Source organism: Podarcis erhardii (assembly GCF_964252035.2).
Source record: "Podarcis erhardii genome assembly, chromosome: 16".
In the NCBI taxonomy this organism is placed as follows: domain Eukaryota; kingdom Metazoa; phylum Chordata; class Lepidosauria; order Squamata; family Lacertidae; genus Podarcis; species Podarcis erhardii.
Genome location: NC_138514.1, coordinates 35,105,881 through 35,125,591, shown reverse-complemented (window position 1 = coordinate 35,125,591; position 19,711 = coordinate 35,105,881). Strand labels below are relative to the sequence as shown.

General features: G+C 47.2%; 1 protein-coding gene across 1 annotated transcript in view; it reads left to right on the top strand.

Moving 5' to 3' along the window:
- NXN (nucleoredoxin) overlaps positions 1-19,711 on the top strand; it is a 70,472-nt gene that overhangs the window by 44,856 nt on the left and 5,905 nt on the right. Inside the window, exons 2-7 of the mRNA XM_081844226.1 lie at positions 967-1,084; positions 1,710-1,843; positions 2,511-2,611; positions 4,238-4,344; positions 10,157-10,336; positions 17,487-17,611. Of these exons, the coding sequence (XP_081700352.1) occupies positions 967-1,084; positions 1,710-1,843; positions 2,511-2,611; positions 4,238-4,344; positions 10,157-10,336; positions 17,487-17,611 (765 nt within the window). The remainder of the gene's footprint in view (positions 1-966; positions 1,085-1,709; positions 1,844-2,510; positions 2,612-4,237; positions 4,345-10,156; positions 10,337-17,486; positions 17,612-19,711) is intronic.

The window sequence follows — 19,711 nt, the reverse complement described above, 5'->3', positions numbered from 1 at the left end:
GTGCAGGCCTGCTGTTGTCAGGGTGAGCGATTGGTTGAGTGAGGGAGTGAGGGCTGCGTTTCCAGAGTGTGTCCTTCCCAGCAACCCCACCTCGCTTCAGCTCCCGCAGCTGAAGTTTTACGAGGTTGAACTGACCACCTGGCAGGGCTGTTGTCTTTGCTCATGAATCAATTCTGAACGAATCTGCACATGGCTCATACAATCATGCTGGTGGAAAGCCAGCGGTTTCAAATGGTGCGTTTTTAAGTATCACCGCTATCCGACATGATAGAATCTTATGCATGGCATGGGGAGAGTGGCCAGAGAACAGCTTGCACATAGTTAAGCAATGGAACTTGTTGCCAGAGGAGGCAGCAATGGCCATCAGCTTAGATGGCTTTGAAAGCAGATTGAACAAATTCATGGAGAATAGGCTATTGATGGCTACTGGCTGCAAGAGCTATGCTCCACTCCCATTGCTGGAGGCAGTTAGTACATGCCTCTGAATACCAGTTGCTGCCATTCATGAGTGGGGAGAGTTGTCGTTGTGCTGAGGTTCTGTTTGTGGGATTTCCCATTGGGGCATCTGGTTGGCCACTGTGAGAAGACTAGAAAGACTAAGAAGACTGGATTGGCCTGATCCAGTAGGTCTCTTCATTTGTTCTCTTTACCTTATTTTTAAAAAATTTAATTTATCTAAGAAACCCAAAATAATCTGTGTGGTTTTGAATTCATTTATTAAAATCAGTGCTGCTTTGTACAGTTCCGTGCACCATCTCGATTCAAAATGGCCTCTGGTTGTAACCAGAAAAGCCAGTTAGGTCCCTGCCGCAAGGAGCTTACAGTCTGAGCTTTTGAACCATGAGACAGCAACTGGGAGGAGGGAGAGTGGAAGGGGCAAGAGGATTCTAAGTATAACTGCACTCCTTGCTTTTGCAGTTCATTACCACATCTCTCTCTCTCTCTTTTTTTTCCCCCTCCCTCCAGTTGAAACTCTGGAACAAGTTCCGAGTGTCCAACATTCCCTCGCTGATATTTATAGATGCCACTACGGGAAAGGTTGTGTGCCGGAACGGCCTCTTGGTAATTCGAGATGACCCAGAAGGTAAGGCTGTGTGTTTAATGCTCTCGCTTGTCACGCCAAAGGAAATCTTTGCATCATTGCCTCTTGTGGGTCACGGTTGCCCTTTTCTGAGAGCATGGCAGAGACTGAGGCAAGCCGATGCACTCAGGCAAACCTCACCAAAGACTTCTTGGAGGCCTAGGAAGCTCCAGCTCTTCTCCTAAGAACAAAGCAAGATTCCAGTCCTCATTGTTCAGAATTACAAGCTGATTTAATTAGAATTTCAATATTCTGCTTTATAAGGAGTGGTTTATCTAGCTCAGTTTTGTCTACACTGACTGGCAGCAGCTCTCCAGGGTTTGGGGCAGGGAGTCTTCCTCAGCCCCACGTGGAGATGCCATTGAGGATTAAGTGTGGGCCAATTGCCTTCTCCATCTCCTGGGCCATTGTGAGGGTTTAAGCAGTGCTTGGCAACTGAACCTAGCTGCCATATTTATTTCCCACAATGCACTTTCCTGCAATGACACCACTCTTGAGCCTGCATGATGGCAGACACCATTTTGGATTCTCTTTTGGGGGGGATACAGGTCGAGACAGATGGGGTGCTGCTGTGATGTTGTTAGTCGTTTCTCTGCTTTATGCTGTGCTCCTCCCGCTCCTGCTCCAGGTTTGGAGTTCCCTTGGGGGGCCCGGCCATTCGGCGACGTGGTTGCTGGGCCTCTCCTTCGAAATAATGGCCAGACCCAGGAGAGCAGCACCCTTGAGGGCTCCTACGTTGGCGTTTACTTCTCTGCACACTGGGTGAGCTATTCTCTTAACTTTACCACTTTGGGGGTGTGGGTGGCGAATGGAGCTCAGGGGTGCACGTGAGCATGTACAGAGTGCCTTCCCCTTACAACTGAGTCATCACAAGCAGAGCCATGTATTGACTAACGTAGTGATGAATTATAAGTAAAGAATAATCAGTGATTGTAATCAGTGATTGTAATGGGAAGAAGTCTATTTTTAATTAATAGTGGGGATTTTTGTATGGTTTGTGGCTCAGAAAGTTTTGTTATGATTCAGACTCCTTTTGTACAGCAGCTGTGACTGCCAGCATCCTCCAACAATGTATATGAAGTGCATTTGGAGTGTTTTCATACAATCCTAGCATTGTACAGTTGGAAGGGTCATCTAGTCCAACCCCCTGCAGTTCAGGAATCTTTTGCCCAACATTTGTTAAACTCTTTATTTGCATTGCACCGGCTTTACCTGTTCCAAAGGTTGTAGTCCACAGTGTTTCTTGTTTTGCAGCCTGCCTGCCTACACATACTTACTTAAGTCATTTTTGGCATGTAGAGAGCCTTTTGGGGAGAAAAGCACTTGCTCCCAGTTGACCAAACCCTTTTCCCGTAGGCAATTCCCACTCGCCATGAGGCTGCCTGTGTAATAGTAATGTACCACCTTCCCCATGCTATTTCTTTTGCAGTGCCCACCCTGCAGAAGCCTCACCCGGGTACTAGTGGAATCCTATCGTAAGATCAAGGAATCCGGTCATAAATTTGAGATCGTCTTTGTCAGTGCAGACAGGTAAGAGCTGCCTCTCTGCCATTGGAACCAGCTCCTGCTACGCTTGGTGGGGAAGGGACAGGACATGGGGATGAAAGGTGATTGGCTATTGGCCAGTCAAAAGGGATTGGCAGGTGGTCCATGGCACTGGGGAAGCGGGTGCCAGAAGCAGGCGGGACAGGAGCAGGGGCTGTATGTCATTAGCGGAGCTCTGAGTGTGGGATCAAGCATTCTGAGAGCCTCAGCTTTTGGTTTTCTTAAAGCACAGTTTCTAGTCCCTAAGATACAGTTCAAAGGTGCGTGTGACCCGTTGCCTGGTGAAATGTTAAGTTGCAGAGCTCTGGACCTTGACACATAAGCACTTTTCCCAGGCTTGTTACCTGTTGGAGAGGTTCTGTGTCCTCACTACAGAGGTGCCAAAGTTTAGTTCCTAGAAGGTAATCAGGGATTGGTAAGGCAGGCATAGAGAAAGAGAGAAAGAGAGAGAGAGAGACCCAGGGAAGAGCCTGCAGAGCAAGGGAAGCATCAAGAAGGTAGTCAGAAGCAAAGGAAGGGATGGAATCCAATGCAACAAATGGCTCTCGGCTGCAGATTAACAAAACCCATCCACAGTAAAAGGAATTCAAAGACACCAACTGATACCAGTAAAGTTGGGTGTCCTTTTCCAATGAGTTGCAGTGTGGCTTTGAGATCAGGGGTCCTGCTCAGCTCCTGGCATTCGAATCCAAACTCAGCAGACAACCTTAGCACTACATTTCCATTGTGCAAGGCTATTCTTTGGTGGCCTCTTCTTGTGGCTTTCAGAATCCCTGTGGGACCTCCTAGCAGCGTTTTTATATATCCCACAATTTTACAGACGTTGGGTTTTCACCCCTGCTTTATTTATATATACAGTTTACAAAGAAGAGCAAGTTTCTAGTCCTCATTACAGTGGGGAAAGTACACTTGGGGGCGGGGAACCGTGTGGGCAGTGTCATTGCTGGAGTGTCTGGCCCCAGAGTGATGGATGGGTAGGTTTCCTTAATATCAACCTTAGTATGGTTGTTAAAGGTAAAGGGACCCCTGACCATTAGGTCCAGTCGTGGCCGACTCTGGGGTTGCGGTGCTCATCTTGCTTTACTGGCCGAGGGAGCCGGCGTACAGCTTCCGGGTCATGTGGCCAGCAGGACTAAGCCGCTTCTGGCGAACCAGAGCAGCACACGGAAATGCCGTTTACCTTCCAGCCGGAGCAGTACCTATTTATCTACTTGCACTTTGACGTGCTTTCAAACTGCTAGGTTCGCAGGAGCAGGGACCGAGCAACGGGAGCTCACCCTGTCATGGGGATTCCAACCGCCAACCTTCTTATCAGCAAGTCCTAGGCTCTGTAGTTGAACCCACAGCGCTACCCGCGTTACGCTTTTATAAATCATAGGGTGCACACAGTCGCCCTGCCTTGCCGCCTGGCCACCCCCCGTGCCAAATCCACAGCACCGATCAGCTTCATCCCCCTTCGCAAAGAGCAGATTTCACAACAGCAGCCCTGTGAAGGCTACTGCAACCAGACTGCTTTTGTTCGCTGCAGTCCAGACCTCGTTCCGCAGTGCAGGGTTGGTGTTCCACCTGGAAAGGGTAAAAGGCTGCCTCCTTTTGCTTCGCCCCCTCCAGGTCGGAGGAGTCATTCAAGCAGTATTTCAGCGAGATGCCCTGGCTAGCCGTCCCGTATGCTGATGATTCTCGGCGCTCGCGTCTCAACCGGCTCTACGGCATCCAAGGTGCGACAAAAACCCTCTCTGAAAACTAACTTTCCTAGGATTGCATGTGTCGTGCATAACATACTTGTGGCCCTTGCTAGAAAAGGTGGTGCCAAAATAAGAAGCTCATTGATTAGGTTTAGTATTGACATGTAATGTTCATGTTTCCTTATATCCCAGTTATTGGAATATTTGTGTAAAACTCTTATAAAATGTTTACTTGTATGAAATTCTTACAAATGTCTTAAAATAAAAAACAACAACACTCAACTTTGCTTGCGGAAGGTTCCAGATTCGATCTCCCACATTTCCTGGAAGGGCTGGGAAGGTGTCCCAGTATGGAATCCTTGAGAGCTGCTGCCAGTTAGTGTTGACGTTATTGAGAATAGATGGACTGATGGTCTGACTCAGTAGAAGGCAGCATCTTACATTCTGTGCATTCCTCGCCTCATTCTACTCCTTCTTAACTTTTAACTCTGTCCAAGAGGGAGGTTTTCTCGGATCTACCTTTTGCCTAGCTTTTGTCATTTGCTCGTTTCCCTTTGTCATTTTCACCGCTGTGCCCTGCTGGTGACCTCAGGGGATTTCTAAGGAAGCATGAAATAGTTAATGATAAACACTCAAAACCAATACACCCCTGCCAAGAACCAAAAGACACTGAACAATGATTTAACCATTTAAAAAAAAATGCTACATCTTTGAATTCAGCTTAAGGAACCTTTGATCTTGGGGGTGGGTGGAATTTAACGGTTCAAAGAATATGCAAAAGTACCTAACTCTGTTAAACACCTGAATTGTAAACATTTCAATAAATAACGAGGGGATAGCAATACCTGTGGTAAATAATAATAATAATAATAATAATAATAATAATAATAATAATATGCTGCCCATCTGACTGGGTTGCCCTAGCCACTCCAATCAGCTCCCAGTAAAATATTAAAAACATAATAAAACATCAAGCATTAAAAACTTCCCTTCAGATGTCTTCTATTTAATAACAATATTAATGTTGTATGTACTTATACTTGCCAAATCTCTGGGCTCAATGTTGTTGTCACTCCATAGAGGTGGAGTGGGGAACTTCGGGTTTGGGTTTGAGATGCGGCCCTTGAGGTCTCTCCATCTGGCCCTCTGGACACCCCTCGGGCCACACCCTTCACCCAGCCTTTCTTCGTACCCTCCTTGAATATTTTTGCCTGCCCTGGGAAAGTGTCGTTGAACACTGATTCATGCCTCTTTCTTCCTTGGATGAATGAAAGAGCGAACGTTTGCATTCACGTTTGTTGCTCCACCCACTTCATCTCTGGCCCCACCCACTATTGACAGGTGACCTGTGGAAGAGAAAGCAGAAAAAAGCTCCTTCACTTATCTTTTTGAGTGATCAAGAAAGGGAGAGGAAGGGTTGCGGCTATGCAAATTAGGGCAACCTTCTGACTCTACGGCTCCCATTAAGGGACAAAAGAAGGGCTGTGGCTTTGCATGGCTAGGGAGGCACGAAAGTCCCCTTTTTCTCAGCTCCCACAAGTAAACTGGAGCTATTTGGAGTAGATTTGGGCCTGTGTTGGACGAGGCTGGTGGGAGCTGTACAGGCGACTCCCCACTTAACGCAGAGGTAACCTTCTGGGGCCCTGCGTGCATAAGTGAAATTGTGTAAAGTGGGGCGCTCCCCCCAAACACCCTCTTTGCTGCTCTCTCTTCAATCCATACTAAAAGTACTGTATTCAAAAATATCCACAACTAGAATTGGGGTCATTCAGAAGCTGGAGGACACACAGCCAGACGGCTGCTGTGCTACCCCCCACACCAGTTGTTAGATGGGGAGGCTGAGCGGCATAAACAAAGCCCCTCTGTACCTCCAGTCTCCTTGGGGCTTCCTATGCCCCCACTGATGTCCTTTCTGGGCTCCAAGGAGGGTCTCCTCATGAGTCACGAGGACTCTCCAGCTCTCTCCTGCCATTTCTGGGTTTGAATGGAGTTGTTTAATTATTTTCCAGCACTGCACATGAGTTGGTTGCGCGTAAGTAGGGGGGACACCTTCAGCCCAAAACATGGCTGTGAGTCCAAAGCACCTGGCAGGGGCACCAGGCTAAGGAAGGCTATGCTAGAGATGCTATGCTAGAGATGTTCCAAGCTGGCTGTGTGTGTCCGCTTCTGTTTTCCTTCCTGAGTAGGGAAATGACAGGCTTTCTTGTTCCTCTGGCCTTGTGCCCTGGAGGTGGTTTTTGCTTTAACTTTAATTTTTTTCTGCCAAAAGGAAAAAGAAAATCAAATCTGCAGGAGGAAATTGTACACAGAGCCCGAGAGCTTAATTTGGGGAGTGTCTGAAAGCTCCCATTCACAGCGCTGGGGAAGGGAGGGCTCCACCCTCATCCCCACAAGCCCCTGACCTTGGGAAGGGCTGTAGCTCACCAATAGAGCATGTGGTTTTGCAGGCTGAAAGCCACCAGTTCTGCCTCTGACATAATCTCCCTTTAAAAGAATCAGGTGGCAGGTGGTGGGTTAAAGACCCTTCTCTCTCTCTCTGAGACCCTGGGGAGCCATTGCTAGTTGCTGTAGACTTTTTTGGGGGGGTATACTGCCATCTTTGAACTACAACTCCCAGGATTCCTCTCTGTTGGCCAAGCTTCCTGGGGCTGATGGGAGTTGGAGTCCAATAACATCTAGCGAGAATCTTGAGCTAGATGGACCTGTGATTTGACTCTGTAGAATGTCACTTGCTAGGTTCCTATGTTCAGGGATCCCTGTTGCCAAAATAATTGCAAAAAGGGAATTTTTTTCAGCCTGAGGGCCACTTTGCTTTCTGGACAAGCTTCTAGGGGCCGTGTGCCAGTGGGAGGCAGAGCCAGAGGGGAAAGTGGGTGGAACATCAAATAATTTTTTTTCACAGTGGGTTAGTTTATAGACACCCACCCCTCTTATTCTCCATCCAAACAGGCATGTTCAGAGTTCAATGGCACATTCCCAGCACAGCAAAAATACTGAATCAGGGGCAGTGAGGGCTGTGACCTGTGAGGGAGACCCAAGGGCCAGATAGAGAGGTCTGGAGGGCCGCATTCATTCCCTGAAAAGAAGATTAGTCAGAGTTCTTTTGCCTTTTGCTAGAACCCAAACATCTACCAACCTGAAGCCAGGTGTGAAGTAGATGAAATGAAAGACTTCGGCTTGCCTCCAGCTATGTTTTACTTTGAGTAGACCCCATGAGATTAATGGGCCCAAGTGTATCTTCAGTGGGTCTGTTCTAAATAAAACATAGCTGGCTTTGTGCCAAGTGGTACTGAATGCTTCATGTTCCCTAGGCTTTTCTCATCTCTAATGGAGCTGAAATTATTACTATTATTTATTATTATTACACGGTTCTCCCCATTTAATCCTCACAATGCCCCTCCGAGGTAGGCTAGCCTGACCCATTTCCACCCAGTGAGCGTTTCAAGGCTGAGCAGGGATTAGAGACCCAGTTTCCCCAGTTCCTAGTCCATGACACCATCATTGGCTTCCTCCTTCTTCCAGATCAGGGTATCGTGCAGAGTGGCAGCACTTAGACTCCTCAGCAGATCTGAGCTTTGCTGTGCTCCTGTGTGCCTTTTTTTTCAATTTGCTTTTCCTCTCAGCACACAGTTTGGGGATTTATTTCCCTCTCCCTGCGTGTCGAATCATCACTTTGGGTTTTTTTTGGTGTAGGTCACCGCACAAAAGCAGCTGTTGCAGGAAGAATGCAAACAATGTGGGGAATGAGCTGGAAGCTCTGAAGGCAGCCGGCTTGTGGGGCAAATTCCTGGCAAAGACTTGGCTGGCAACAGCCGGCTGTGAACCCTGATCCATATTCTTTGGACAGGGGTGAGGACATTATATTGAAATTTAAAACAGAACCAGAGGACTCATAGAACTGGGGAGCTGGAAGGGACCACAAGGGTCATCTAGTCCAACCCCCTACAATGTGGGGCCCAAACCCTTGAGCCTGAGATTAAGAGAGTCATGGTCTGCTGACTGAGAGAGCTTGATTGCAACAGCTGTGCCTCTAATGCACCACAAAAAAAACAAACAATAACTTGCTCACCAATTTCAGCACCTCAAAAAAAAAAAAATCCATCTCAGATTTATTTTTTATTCCTTCATTCATTCTTAATGCACTGGTATATACCACATTTCGTCACATAACTTACAGCATACTTTTTTTTCTTTTTTAAAAAGCAAGTTCCTAGTCCTTATGAAAGCTTAAGACTTTGCTTTTTGCAAAGGTGGTCTGTTTGTCAGTGTAAAGTGGCTTCCTGTGATCCTGTGGCTCACCTGACTCCTTGGCTGGTGAGGTGGGGTGTCAGTCCCTCCTCGAAACTGGCCAACCTGGCAAGGGCTCAATAAGCAAGGAAGCAGCTCCTGTCCTGGTGAGCTGCAGGTTTGAGCCCTGCGGCACCTATCGCTCTTGACTTGTTACTTCCATCCTTCTGGCTTAGTGCTACATAGAGCTTGCTCATGAATGAATTTCTCCTACCTCACCCCAGTTTTATTAACTATCCTACATGAAATCAGTTTCACTCTGCCTACTAGAGAAGGAGGCAGGCTCATCACTGTTTAGCCACAATTTAGGGAAACCTGATTCCTGGACAGCTGAGTGGCAGGTGGTGGCTGCAGACAGGACATCGCTTGACACCTGTCAGATTTTTTTTCCCCAAGGCAGCAGGGGGATCAGAGCAGTAGGGGTCCTGAAGAGAGGCAAAAGCAATCCAGAGATCCAAAGAGGCTGGCAAGGAGGGTAGGAAAACACCCAACTGGCTGAATATTTCAGTATGTGAAAGTTAACATCAGAAGAGTCCAGCTGTGGAATCAGGCCAAAGGCTGGATTTGCCTATGTGATGTCATCACTGAGGGCAAGTGAAGCCAAATGGCAAGTGAGGGCAGCGTAGGAAGAGGCTGGCCACTGGAACATTTAGTCTTGTTCTCACAGTGACCAGAAGCCAGATTGGGCTATATGCTGCCATCACTGAGGGCAAATGCAGTAAGATTGCACTCTTTATGGTTCTGAGTAAAGAGCTTTGCAACTAAGTTGTGGTTTTCTTCCCCACAGAGCAGAAGAGACTTCCTTATACCAAATCAGACCATTGGTCCATCTAGCTCAGTGTTACCTGCACTGACTGGCAGTGCCGGCTTTCAGACAGGGGTCCTGCCCAGCCACTGGGGACCGTCCGCATGCAAATGCTCTGTAACTGAGGATCACCCACCCACCCTTTAGGTTTAGCTAGCTATGACCTTGCTATGGACTTCGGTTGGTCGCCGCAAGGGGCCTGGTAGGAATTTTTCCAAGTTGGCACACTTCAAGCCTTTTGGTTTTTTCACCTACCTCGTAGCAAACGTCACAACTTCCGCGGTATTGGCGGTTAGGCATTGGCAGGGGTTTATTGTTATGCAAATGAATGGGGGGAAGGAAGTGCCATCACCTTCCCCAATGGAAAGGGTAGTCCGGTAAAGGACTCGGGGGGCGTGGCCTTGTCCGAAACCTAGGGAGGTAAGGGCCTCCAGCACGCCCCCGAGCGGTGACACCCGTGGGATTGTAGTTGGCGTACTTCAACAGGTCTCCCACGGCTTGTGGACAACCCATCCCGGTCACCATGCCGGGTAGACGGTAGGAGCCAATGCCTAAGGCCAATACCTTTCAATTCTGTAATCAATAAAGTTGTGGCCTTTTTATGCCCATTAACCTTAAATAATGTGTCCAGTGTCTTCATTTCTCTCGGGAGGAGGGTACTTGCCACACAACTGAGGATCACCGTCTCCCTCTTTGTATGCACCTTGCGCACACAGAGGCTCACCTTGCTGTTTATCTTTGTCCCTATCCCAGGCATCCCGACCCTCATAGTCCTGGACCCCAAGGGGGACGTGATCACGCGACAAGGCCGGGTGGAGGTGCTGAACGACATCGAGTGCCGGGAGTTCCCCTGGCACCCCAAACCCGTCCTGGAGCTGACCGACTCCAACGCCGTCCAGCTGAACGAGGGCCCTTGCCTCGTCCTCTTCGTAGGTAAGGGATTCCCCCAACTGCGGCAGCCGCTTCCCCCCCCCCCATGCCTCTTCTCCACTCGGAAGGTTGCAGAGATCAGAAACGCCACCTCTCTTCCTGAAAGTTGTAGAAGTGGCTTTGGAAATTTTTCCGTCCTCAAGATTGCAACACACACTCTGTTTCTAGCCAGAAGCAACATACCAGGTGGAACCTCAAGCCTGGGGGTCAGATGTGGCCCTCCATATGCCTCTGTCTGGCCCTTGGGACTCTCTCCAAGCCATGACCCTCATGGGTCAGTTTCAAACCCTCCTTGTTTTTTGTTTTTTAATGGGCCTGGCTGGAAATGTGCCCTTGAACTCTGAGCATGCCTATTGCTTGCTTGGGTGGAGAATAGAGGAGAGAGGGAGAGAGAGAATGTGAATGTGTTAGAAACTAGAATACCACACAAAGGCAAAATCTGCATTTCTTTCTCTGCCCACTTTCCCCTCTGCCCCTGCCCACTTCTAGTATGTGGCCCTCGGGAGGTTGTCCAGAAGGGAATGCAGCTCTCAGCCTGAAAAGGGTTCCCCATCCCTGGTTTAGTGTGCTCCCCAAACCCTGGGGTCGCTGTTAGGCTGTCTCCTCCGTGACCACAACCTGCAGCCATAGGACAAGTCTTGGGTCAAGGAGGAGAGACTGTGACTCCGTTCCCGGGCTTGGGTGACGTGTTAATCCCAGGCATGGGGAAGCAGTGGCTCTTTGGGCATCACTGGGCTATAACTCCCATCATTCCTGGTTGTTAGCCATGCAGAGTGGAGCTGATGGAAGTTGTAGTCCAACATCTGGAGGTCACCCTGCTCTGGAAATCCCGGGAAAGAGCACAGCAGCTGCGATCTTCTCTTCCCTGGTGTGTCCCCACTAGCTACACAGCTGTTGTTTCCGGTTCTGAATCTGGGTTAGGGCTTCCAGCCCAGTGGAAATCTCCGTTCAGCATGAGGCTACATCTCCCCCCTGCAAGCAACACCCCACCCACCCACAGTGATGTGGTACCTTAATCGGATGAGCTGTTCCCCTGTTGCAGCCATGCTGTGCCTGATCAGTTCCCTTACAATGGCGGCACTCCAAGCCTCACATTCATCCGTTTCCTGTTTCTGCCCCTGGAGTCTTCTCCCCCTCCACCCAACCGAGGACTCAAGCTGTGTCTGAATGCGGTTGTCTGTAACCCCCCTGGAGTGCGGGGCCAATTGCGCTTCTTTCACGGCACGTACATCTAAGCCCCCCCACCAACCCCAACAGTTCTTGGTTTGTATCGGCGGCCGTGGGGGAAAACGGGGGCGGTGAGCGTAACACCTCCCCACGTAATTAATTCTTTTGCTTTAGATTTGATCTCACGCTTAACCTTTTGTAAAGCGCTGTTTTGTCTGCAAAGTGCTTGAAAATACACAAACGCTTTTTCGCACGAGCGCACACTTGAGACCGTTTAGTGCTTGGAACGGCTCGTCTTTTGCAACGCCGCTTGTGTAAGCTGTACATCTCCTGCCTTTATCACCCTTGTGAGGTGCTTAGGCGCGCGCGCACACGCTCACACACACGAAGGCAGACAGACCCAAAGGCACATGGACATTCAAACTAGGCTCTCGCCATTTTGTTCCTGTTTTCTGGTTGTAACAGTACCAAATCTGGGTTTAAATGCACTCAGATTGCACCATTCAGGTTTGTTTCGCTCTGAAATGTTACCTTCCCCCCAGCTCCCCAAAAAGTGTTTTGGGAAAGGCAAAAATGGTTTCTCATACAGATAGATAGATAGATAATTAAGACTTGCTGCTGCTTAAAATGCTACAACGAAATGAATCATACAATTTTTCACAATGCTGTAGGTGAAATGTATTCTGAATGGGAATGTCTATACATGCTTAAATGCAAAAAATAAAACAAAATGATAACGTCCAACAAAATTAATGTGACACATTGTGCTTAATGGAGGCTATGTTGCAATCAAACAGTATATGGATTTCATTACAGAAATAAATAGCACAGAGAGACAGTAAGTTTGTTTTGTTTGTTTTTTAAAAAACAACAACCCAAAATGATATATCCAAATAGATGCCTGATCAACAGAATTCATGTCTGTTGATCAGGTATCTCTTCAGATAGATCATTTTATTTATTATGGCTTTAAGCATGTATAGCAGTTCCCTTCGTTTTAGTGGAATACGTTTTTATCTGTGTCATCATCAGTTCTTGAGGTGTGTTATGTGTGAAACAAACACAATAGTCTCTGGTCTTAGACAAAGCTGTCTTTTTTTGTCCTATTGGGATGGGGCAGCTCTGCTCGTCAGCCTAGTTCTCCCCCTCACCGCTGCCCCCTAGTAATTCACTCTCCTCTCCGCTTTCTAGCTCTCTGTTCAAGCTGAGCTCACTGTGACCCTTCTTATTTATTCAGCAAAGCGCTGCTGCGTGAGGGTCCTCCAGCCCACCGGGAACCCGACTCTTGTAGCTGGGGGTGGGAATAGATTGTTGCGCTCCCTGCGGGTGAGTGGGGAATGATTGATAGGGCGGCCCCGTCTGGCTAATGATGGACCACTCTGGAAGAGAGTTATCCCAGCAGCATAATAACATCCTCCCCCCTTCCATGCTTGCCTGTGGGGCAGAAATTCAGCGGGGGGAACAAATAATCCAGGAATCGTTTCCAGGGGTTCGGTTAGAGGGTGGATCGTGCTGTGTCCTTGCGGGGTGAAAATGACCTAGAACTCTTATCTGTTGCCATGATGACAAATGTCAAGCCCTCTGCTAATGAGTACCTGTCATTACTCTGTCTAGGGAAAACCTTAACCTTTTTCTTTTTTTCCCTGGTTTAGGGCTGTTGTTGTTTCTGTATTTCTTTAAAAAAAATAAATTTATATATACATGTATACTGAAAGCTTTAGTGATGCTCCATCCCTGTATATATATAATCACGGCGATCAATAATTCAATTAATCCAGCCATCTCATATCAAAAGGAACCTATGCTAATTGTGCAATTAATTCAGCTGAATATTTGAAAACCTTTCAGTTTACCCAATTTCATTCCACTTGTTTATATTTTCCTTTCCCCCCAGATTGATTCTAAACCAGTGCATATTAAAATACCAGACAATGGCCCCTTAATACAATAAAAGTGTGCTGAAATGATAATGTAAACATAATAAAACTGCAAGACAGTCCAAAATTTTAAATGCAGTCATTAGCTACAACAGCACATTCAAAACAAATGCTGTTTTGAATTAGCCTGAATGAATGACAGCAGTTAATATTTCATCTGTAGCTCTTCTTCGTAGTTTATACATAACACCCAGTTATTTAAAAAATCTTAATACAGTATCTTTCTTTTTTATTTCATTACTTGTTACACGTGTAGCAAACAAGACTGACAAAGTATTCCAACAATTCAAAGAAAGAAATTGTTTTTCTGTCTTCCTTATATGGTTTATTTTATGTTATTTTTGTTTATACCCTGCTCTCTGAAAAAAAAGAATAAGGAGACGTTATGGGAGTTAGCACATAGCTATGGTTGATGAGGCTGTTTCAGCTTCTTTGCCTTACCCTAGTATATATATTGCCTCGATCTGTGGAACTGGCACCATTACAGGTGCCACATAATACTTGTTCCGCCTTTGTAAGAAATCCATCATTTAATGTGGCAAAACCCACCCTTTGGAACTCCCTGCCTCTTGACATCAGGCAGGCACCTTCATTGTACTTTTTTCAGCACCCCCTAAAAACCTTTTCGTTTAGGCCGTGGGTAGGCAAACTAAGGCCTAGGGGCCAGATCCGACCCAGTCACCGTCTAAATCCGGCCTGCGGATGGTCTGGGAATCAGCGTGTTTTTACATGAGTAGAATGTGTCCTTTTATTTAAAATGCATCTCTGGGTTATTTGTGGGGCATAGGAATTAATTCATTCCCCCCCCCAAAAAAATAGTTCAGTCCCCCACAAGGTCTGAGGGACAGTGGACCGGCCCCCTGCTGAAAAAGTTTGCTGACCCCTGGTTTAGACAAAACCAGACATGACATGTAGAATGCTGGCATGTGTTTTAATCTGTTTTTAGCTTATTGTGGATTTTAGTTCTTTTTCGAATGCTTTTCAGAGAACGGTTTTTACTGATAATTTTATTGGTTATTTGTTTACCCACCCTTCACCCTAAGGTATCAAGGTGGGTTATAGCATTATTGTATTATTCTTTTTGTAAACTGTTTTGAGGTTTGTGCTTAAAAAACCCACATTAAGTAAAGTAGTATATAATTTTTTTACGAAGTAAAAAAAGTTAGATTGGGGTAGCCACTGTGGCTTCCTCCAGATTTTGTCAGCTGCAAACCCCTTCATCCCCTGACCGTTGGCCATTCTGGCAGGTGCTGATGGGATTTGTCACCTGACAGCATCTATACCTCTATAGTGATCTTGCTGTTCTACAGCTGCCCCCCCCCCTTCACCTCTGCACCACTCTGGCTCCTGAAATTCCTCTTCAGGTGCTGCTACTGCTATTATTATTATTATCATTATTATCATTATGATCATTATGATCATTATCATTATTATTTTCATTTCTATGCCGGTTTCTATTTTTAAGGGGGGGGGAATCTCAAAGCTGTTTACAACACATTTAAACACCAAATAAAACAATCCAGAATGAAACATGATTGAACAAAGTCAAATATGAAGTATACATTCAAAGCAACATAATTAAATTGAAATTAAACATTGCAAGGGAGGTCAGCTGCAGAATGCACATTAAATGCAGCAAAGTTAACAAGAACAACAACAACAAAAAGGGATAGGGACAAGGGACTTTTGAAACAGTCATCGTGAAAATCAACGGGCAAGTTACAGGTGCCTTCTGACACTTGAATTGCTGCTGCATTAAGTTAAATACCAAAAATGACACCCTCCCTCCCTGTGGCTTCTGAGTTTCCAGCAGGCATTGCTCCCATGTTTTCTGAACATCTTTGCACCCAAATGGACTAGAAACTTGATTTATTTTTTTTAAAAAAAGAAGCTTTTGATTCCCTGGAATCTAAATTTTGGAGCCAGGACCACATCATGGATTCTTGCCAGTATTTTCATGGGGTTGTGATGAGACGCAGGACCTGGCTTCTTCCTGTGACACCCCCCCCCCAAACACACACACACATTTAAAATTGCTCTGAAAGTTCCCCAGATAATTCAGCTGTCCTTTCAGCTGTGGGACACCCTCCCCTATCGATCCAGCCCGACAGCAAAGCCCCGTTTTACAGTCCCCCGTCTCTCCATCTCTCTCTCCTCGTGACCCCCCCTCCTTTAAATTAAACAGCAGGAGCCTCAGAACAGCTTGGAGGGGTGTGTGTGTGTGTGTCTTTACACAGAGCTGCATCTGTGACTATTATTAATCAGCTTTGTGCCGTATATATTTGCCACCTACTTGGGAGGTCAGCCTGGAGGCACAGGAGCTGGAGCACAGCCAATTAGCTTTGTTGGTGGGGGGAGAAGGGGAGAGAAAAAAATTAATCCCATTATTAATCTTTCTCCCCGAATGCAAACACGGAGGGTGGGTGGGATTGTCTGTGTCTTCAGCCTCTCTTGTTCTCTGTTTAAATTTTTTAAAAAGCAAGAGGAACAGCGAGCTCATCTCACGGGTCTTTGCAAGCTGACATCCCATGGTTGAAATTACACAGCCAATCCAGACACAAGCACCGCAACATTCAAAACGTTCCTAATCGAGTCAGCAGTGTGGCTTTGGCCTTCGGGGTTCTTGCGGGTGAGGCCTGCGCATTCCAGCCGGCTTTAGACAAAGAGACTATCAAAGCCCCAAACCGCTGCCCTTAACTCGGAGCAGGTCGGAACGGGGGACTGTTTGTAGAAACCCCCAAAGCAGTGATCTATCGTACAACTTTTAGGAAGGTGGTGCCTTCCATAGTTCCAGTTACAGATAGGTAGCCGTGTTGGTCTGCCATGGTCAAAACAAAATAAAAAAATTCCTTCCAGTAGCACCTTAAAGACCAACTGAGTTAGTTCTAGGTATGAGCTTTCGTGTGCATGCACACTTCTTCAGATACACTGAAACAGAAGTCACCGGACCTTTCTATATAGTGAGAAGGTGGGGAGGGGTATTACTCAGAAGGGTGGTGGGAATGGGTGATTGGCAGATAGCTGCGATGAGCCTGTTGACGACTCTTAACGACTGCAATAGGTCTAACAGGGAAAAGCAAGGGGTGAGAAGGTGAAAAATGGCTTTGTCATGTATAATGAGATAAGAATCCAATGTCTTTATTCAAACGAGAGAGACCTGGTTTGAATAAAGACATTGGATTCTTATCTCATTATACATGACAAAGCCATTTTTCACCTTCTCACCCCTTGCTTTTCCCTGTTAGACCTATTGCAGTCGTTAAGAGTCGTCAACAGGCTCATCGCAGCTATCTGCCAATCACCCATTCCCACCACCCTTCTGAGTAATACCCCTCCCCACCTTCTCACTATATAGAAAGGTCCGGTGACTTCTGTTTCAGTGTATCTGAAGAAGTGTGCATGCACACGAAAGCTCATACCTAGAACTAACTCAGTTGGTCTTTAAGGTGCTACTGGAAGGAATTTTTTTATTTTAGGAAGGTGGGAAGCGAAAACTTTATATCAGACCCTGTTATACAGATTGCCCTGTTAGGTATTCATTTATATTTTAAAAAGTACCTGGAATTGGCTTGTTTTGTTGTTAGAGATTGCTTTAAATTCAGTGCCCTTCAGTGCAAGAGGCAGTAGGCCTGTGAATCACCAGGAGGAGGGGATCACGGGGCTGTCACCATTGCACCTCACTTCCCATGTGGGCTTCCCTGGCCCCTGTGAGAACAGGATGTCAGGCTGCATGGCCACGGGCTTGATGGGACTCTGGTCTGACCCAGCAGGGCTCTTCTTATAATGTTCTAAGCTGATTGAAGAAGTGTGTGGGTGTGTATTCGATGCTTTCCAGTAACAAATGCATGCCACAATTTCACATAAGTGTAGAAAGCACCCGGGGTGTGTGGGTGTTGTCTTTGCCGTACCATTCAGCTTCCATGTAGCTGAAACTGCACCATACACAAAGCCCTCCCAGGATACACAGACAGGAGTTGCTTTTAAAAAGTGAGGACTGGAACCTTGAAGCTGATGCAGATCATTTTTCCTCCACATCTCTTGCCCTGCAGATTCTGACGACGACGGGGAGTCCGAGGCCGCCAAGCAGCTGATCCAGCCCATTGCCGAGAAAATCATTGCCAAATACAAAGCCAAAGACGAAGAGGCTCCTCTGCTGTTTTTTGTTGCCGGAGAGGTATGGCCAGGGAAGGGGGAGCCGCGGCAGTGGGGGGAAAGGGTGGGTCTTGCATGGGCACGCGACATAATTGACTGCTAATGTATTTGGGCTGCTGATTCCTCTTAGGGAGGGCATCTGTGTTAAAAGCTGAAAGCTGCAACACTCGGCCGTCTGCCCCTTTCCCCAGTGCACCCTGGGAAAGGGGCAAGGTTTCTTTAACAACTCAACATCCTCACCAGCCTACAAGACCCAGCATTCCCCAGGGGAGAGGCAAAGGAAGTGTCATCAGCCAAGGGCCACATTCTCTTCTCAGTGATCTTCTAAGGGCCACAGGCTTCGGCTTCGGGCGAGGCCAGAGTGAGCGGAGCAAAGGATGCTGCATAAATTTTTAGAGGAAGTTACTTTCCAGCTACACCAAAGTCAGAGGTGTCTCACTCTCTGCACACTCACAGAGGGGAGGGGATGTGGCCTAGGGAGAGGACCGAGGGCCAGGTAGGGAAGCCCTGAGGGCCGATCTGAGTTTCCCCACCCCTGCTGCTTAAGGCAAAGCCATGACTGCTATCCCAGAGTCAAAGAATGTGAGCTGTAAAGCTGCTGGTTCAGATCTCAGGCCAGCTGTGAACTTTCTAGGTGGGCTTACAACTTTCTTGCAAGGTAGGAAAGTACTACTATCCTCATTTTACAGATGGGCTTCCTTGCCCTCCTTCCTGCAATACTTACAGATAATAGCTTGCCTAAGGCCTATATCATGCCAACAGCAAGTTATCAAATAGAAGTCCTCTGTAGAATATACCATCGAAGGTTACAATTCATGGTTGTGGCTTTCATACAGTTCAATATTTTCTCAATGAATACAGTGGTGCCTCGCAAGACGAAATTAATCCGTTCTGTGAGGCTCTTCGTATAGCGGTTTTTTCGTCTTGTGAAGCAAGCCCATTGACAGCTTAGAGGATTAGCGCTATTAGCGGTTTAGCGGCTTTTAGCGGATCAGCTGATAAGCGGCTTAGGGCTTAGGAAAGAGGGGGGGAGGGAAAAACCCCCGCAGGAACTCGCAAGACATTTTCGTCTTGCGAAGCAAGCCCATAGGGAAATTCGTTTTGCGAAGCGCCTCCAAAACGGAAAACCCTTTCGTCTAGCGGGTTTTCCGTCTTGCGAGGCATTCGTCTTGCGGGGCACCACTGTAAACGGAAACCTTGCCTATCGGGTGAGAAGCTTAGGCTAGACCACTTTTCCCTGACATTCTAGCTTTCTATGTGGAACAAATTTAGTCTGGAGGAGCATTTGACCACGTGATCCCTTCCCTTCTTGTATCTAGTCTAATGTGGTTCAGTCCAGAAACGGGAACTTTAGCATTTTGCCTGCTGTCAGTGAGCAAGCGAGGCTTTACAGACTGTTAACTTAGGCCTCCACCTGCCTCCCCAATCTGCAAAAAATAATACTGGCCCTCCTTTGCAGGTTGGTTTGTAAGGATTGAGAAAGCCATCAGGGCTTCTCATGTGCAGCCCTGGAAGTCGAACGTTCGGAAACCAAAGTGCAGCTTCTGATTGGCTGCAGGAAGTTCCTGCAGCCAGTTGGAAGCCCCATCAGACGTTCGGCTTCAAAAGCAACATTCGAAAACCAGAACACTCACTTCCGGGTTTCGATTGTTCGGGAGCCGGAACATTTAACTCTCAAGGCGTTCGGGAGCCGAGGTATGACTGTAACTCATTTCCCACAATTAGTTAGGAACAGAGCCTCCCTGACCACAGAAAGTCTACCTCTGAATATCAGATTCTGGGGACACTGCAATAAATGGGCCTTTGGCTTGATCTAGCAATGTGATCCTTATGTTCTCTCACCCCACTCCTTTTTATTTTAAGGAGTTTGGGGGGCTGAGTATGTAAATTAGGGGGCCTTGACCGAGACATGGCTCAGCTTTTCAGCTGCAAGGGGGCCAATGGGACATGTGGCCATTCCCCTTGTTTCCCGAGCGAGCCAAACGAACGCGGCGTTCCCTTCCTGCCAGAGACCACCCCTCATTTTCCAGACCTTTGTTGCTCCTCCGTAAATACGCTTCCCCCTGCCCCGCGACCCCCTAACATGTTTGAGATGCCTGCCTGCCACCCACCCCTTGGGATT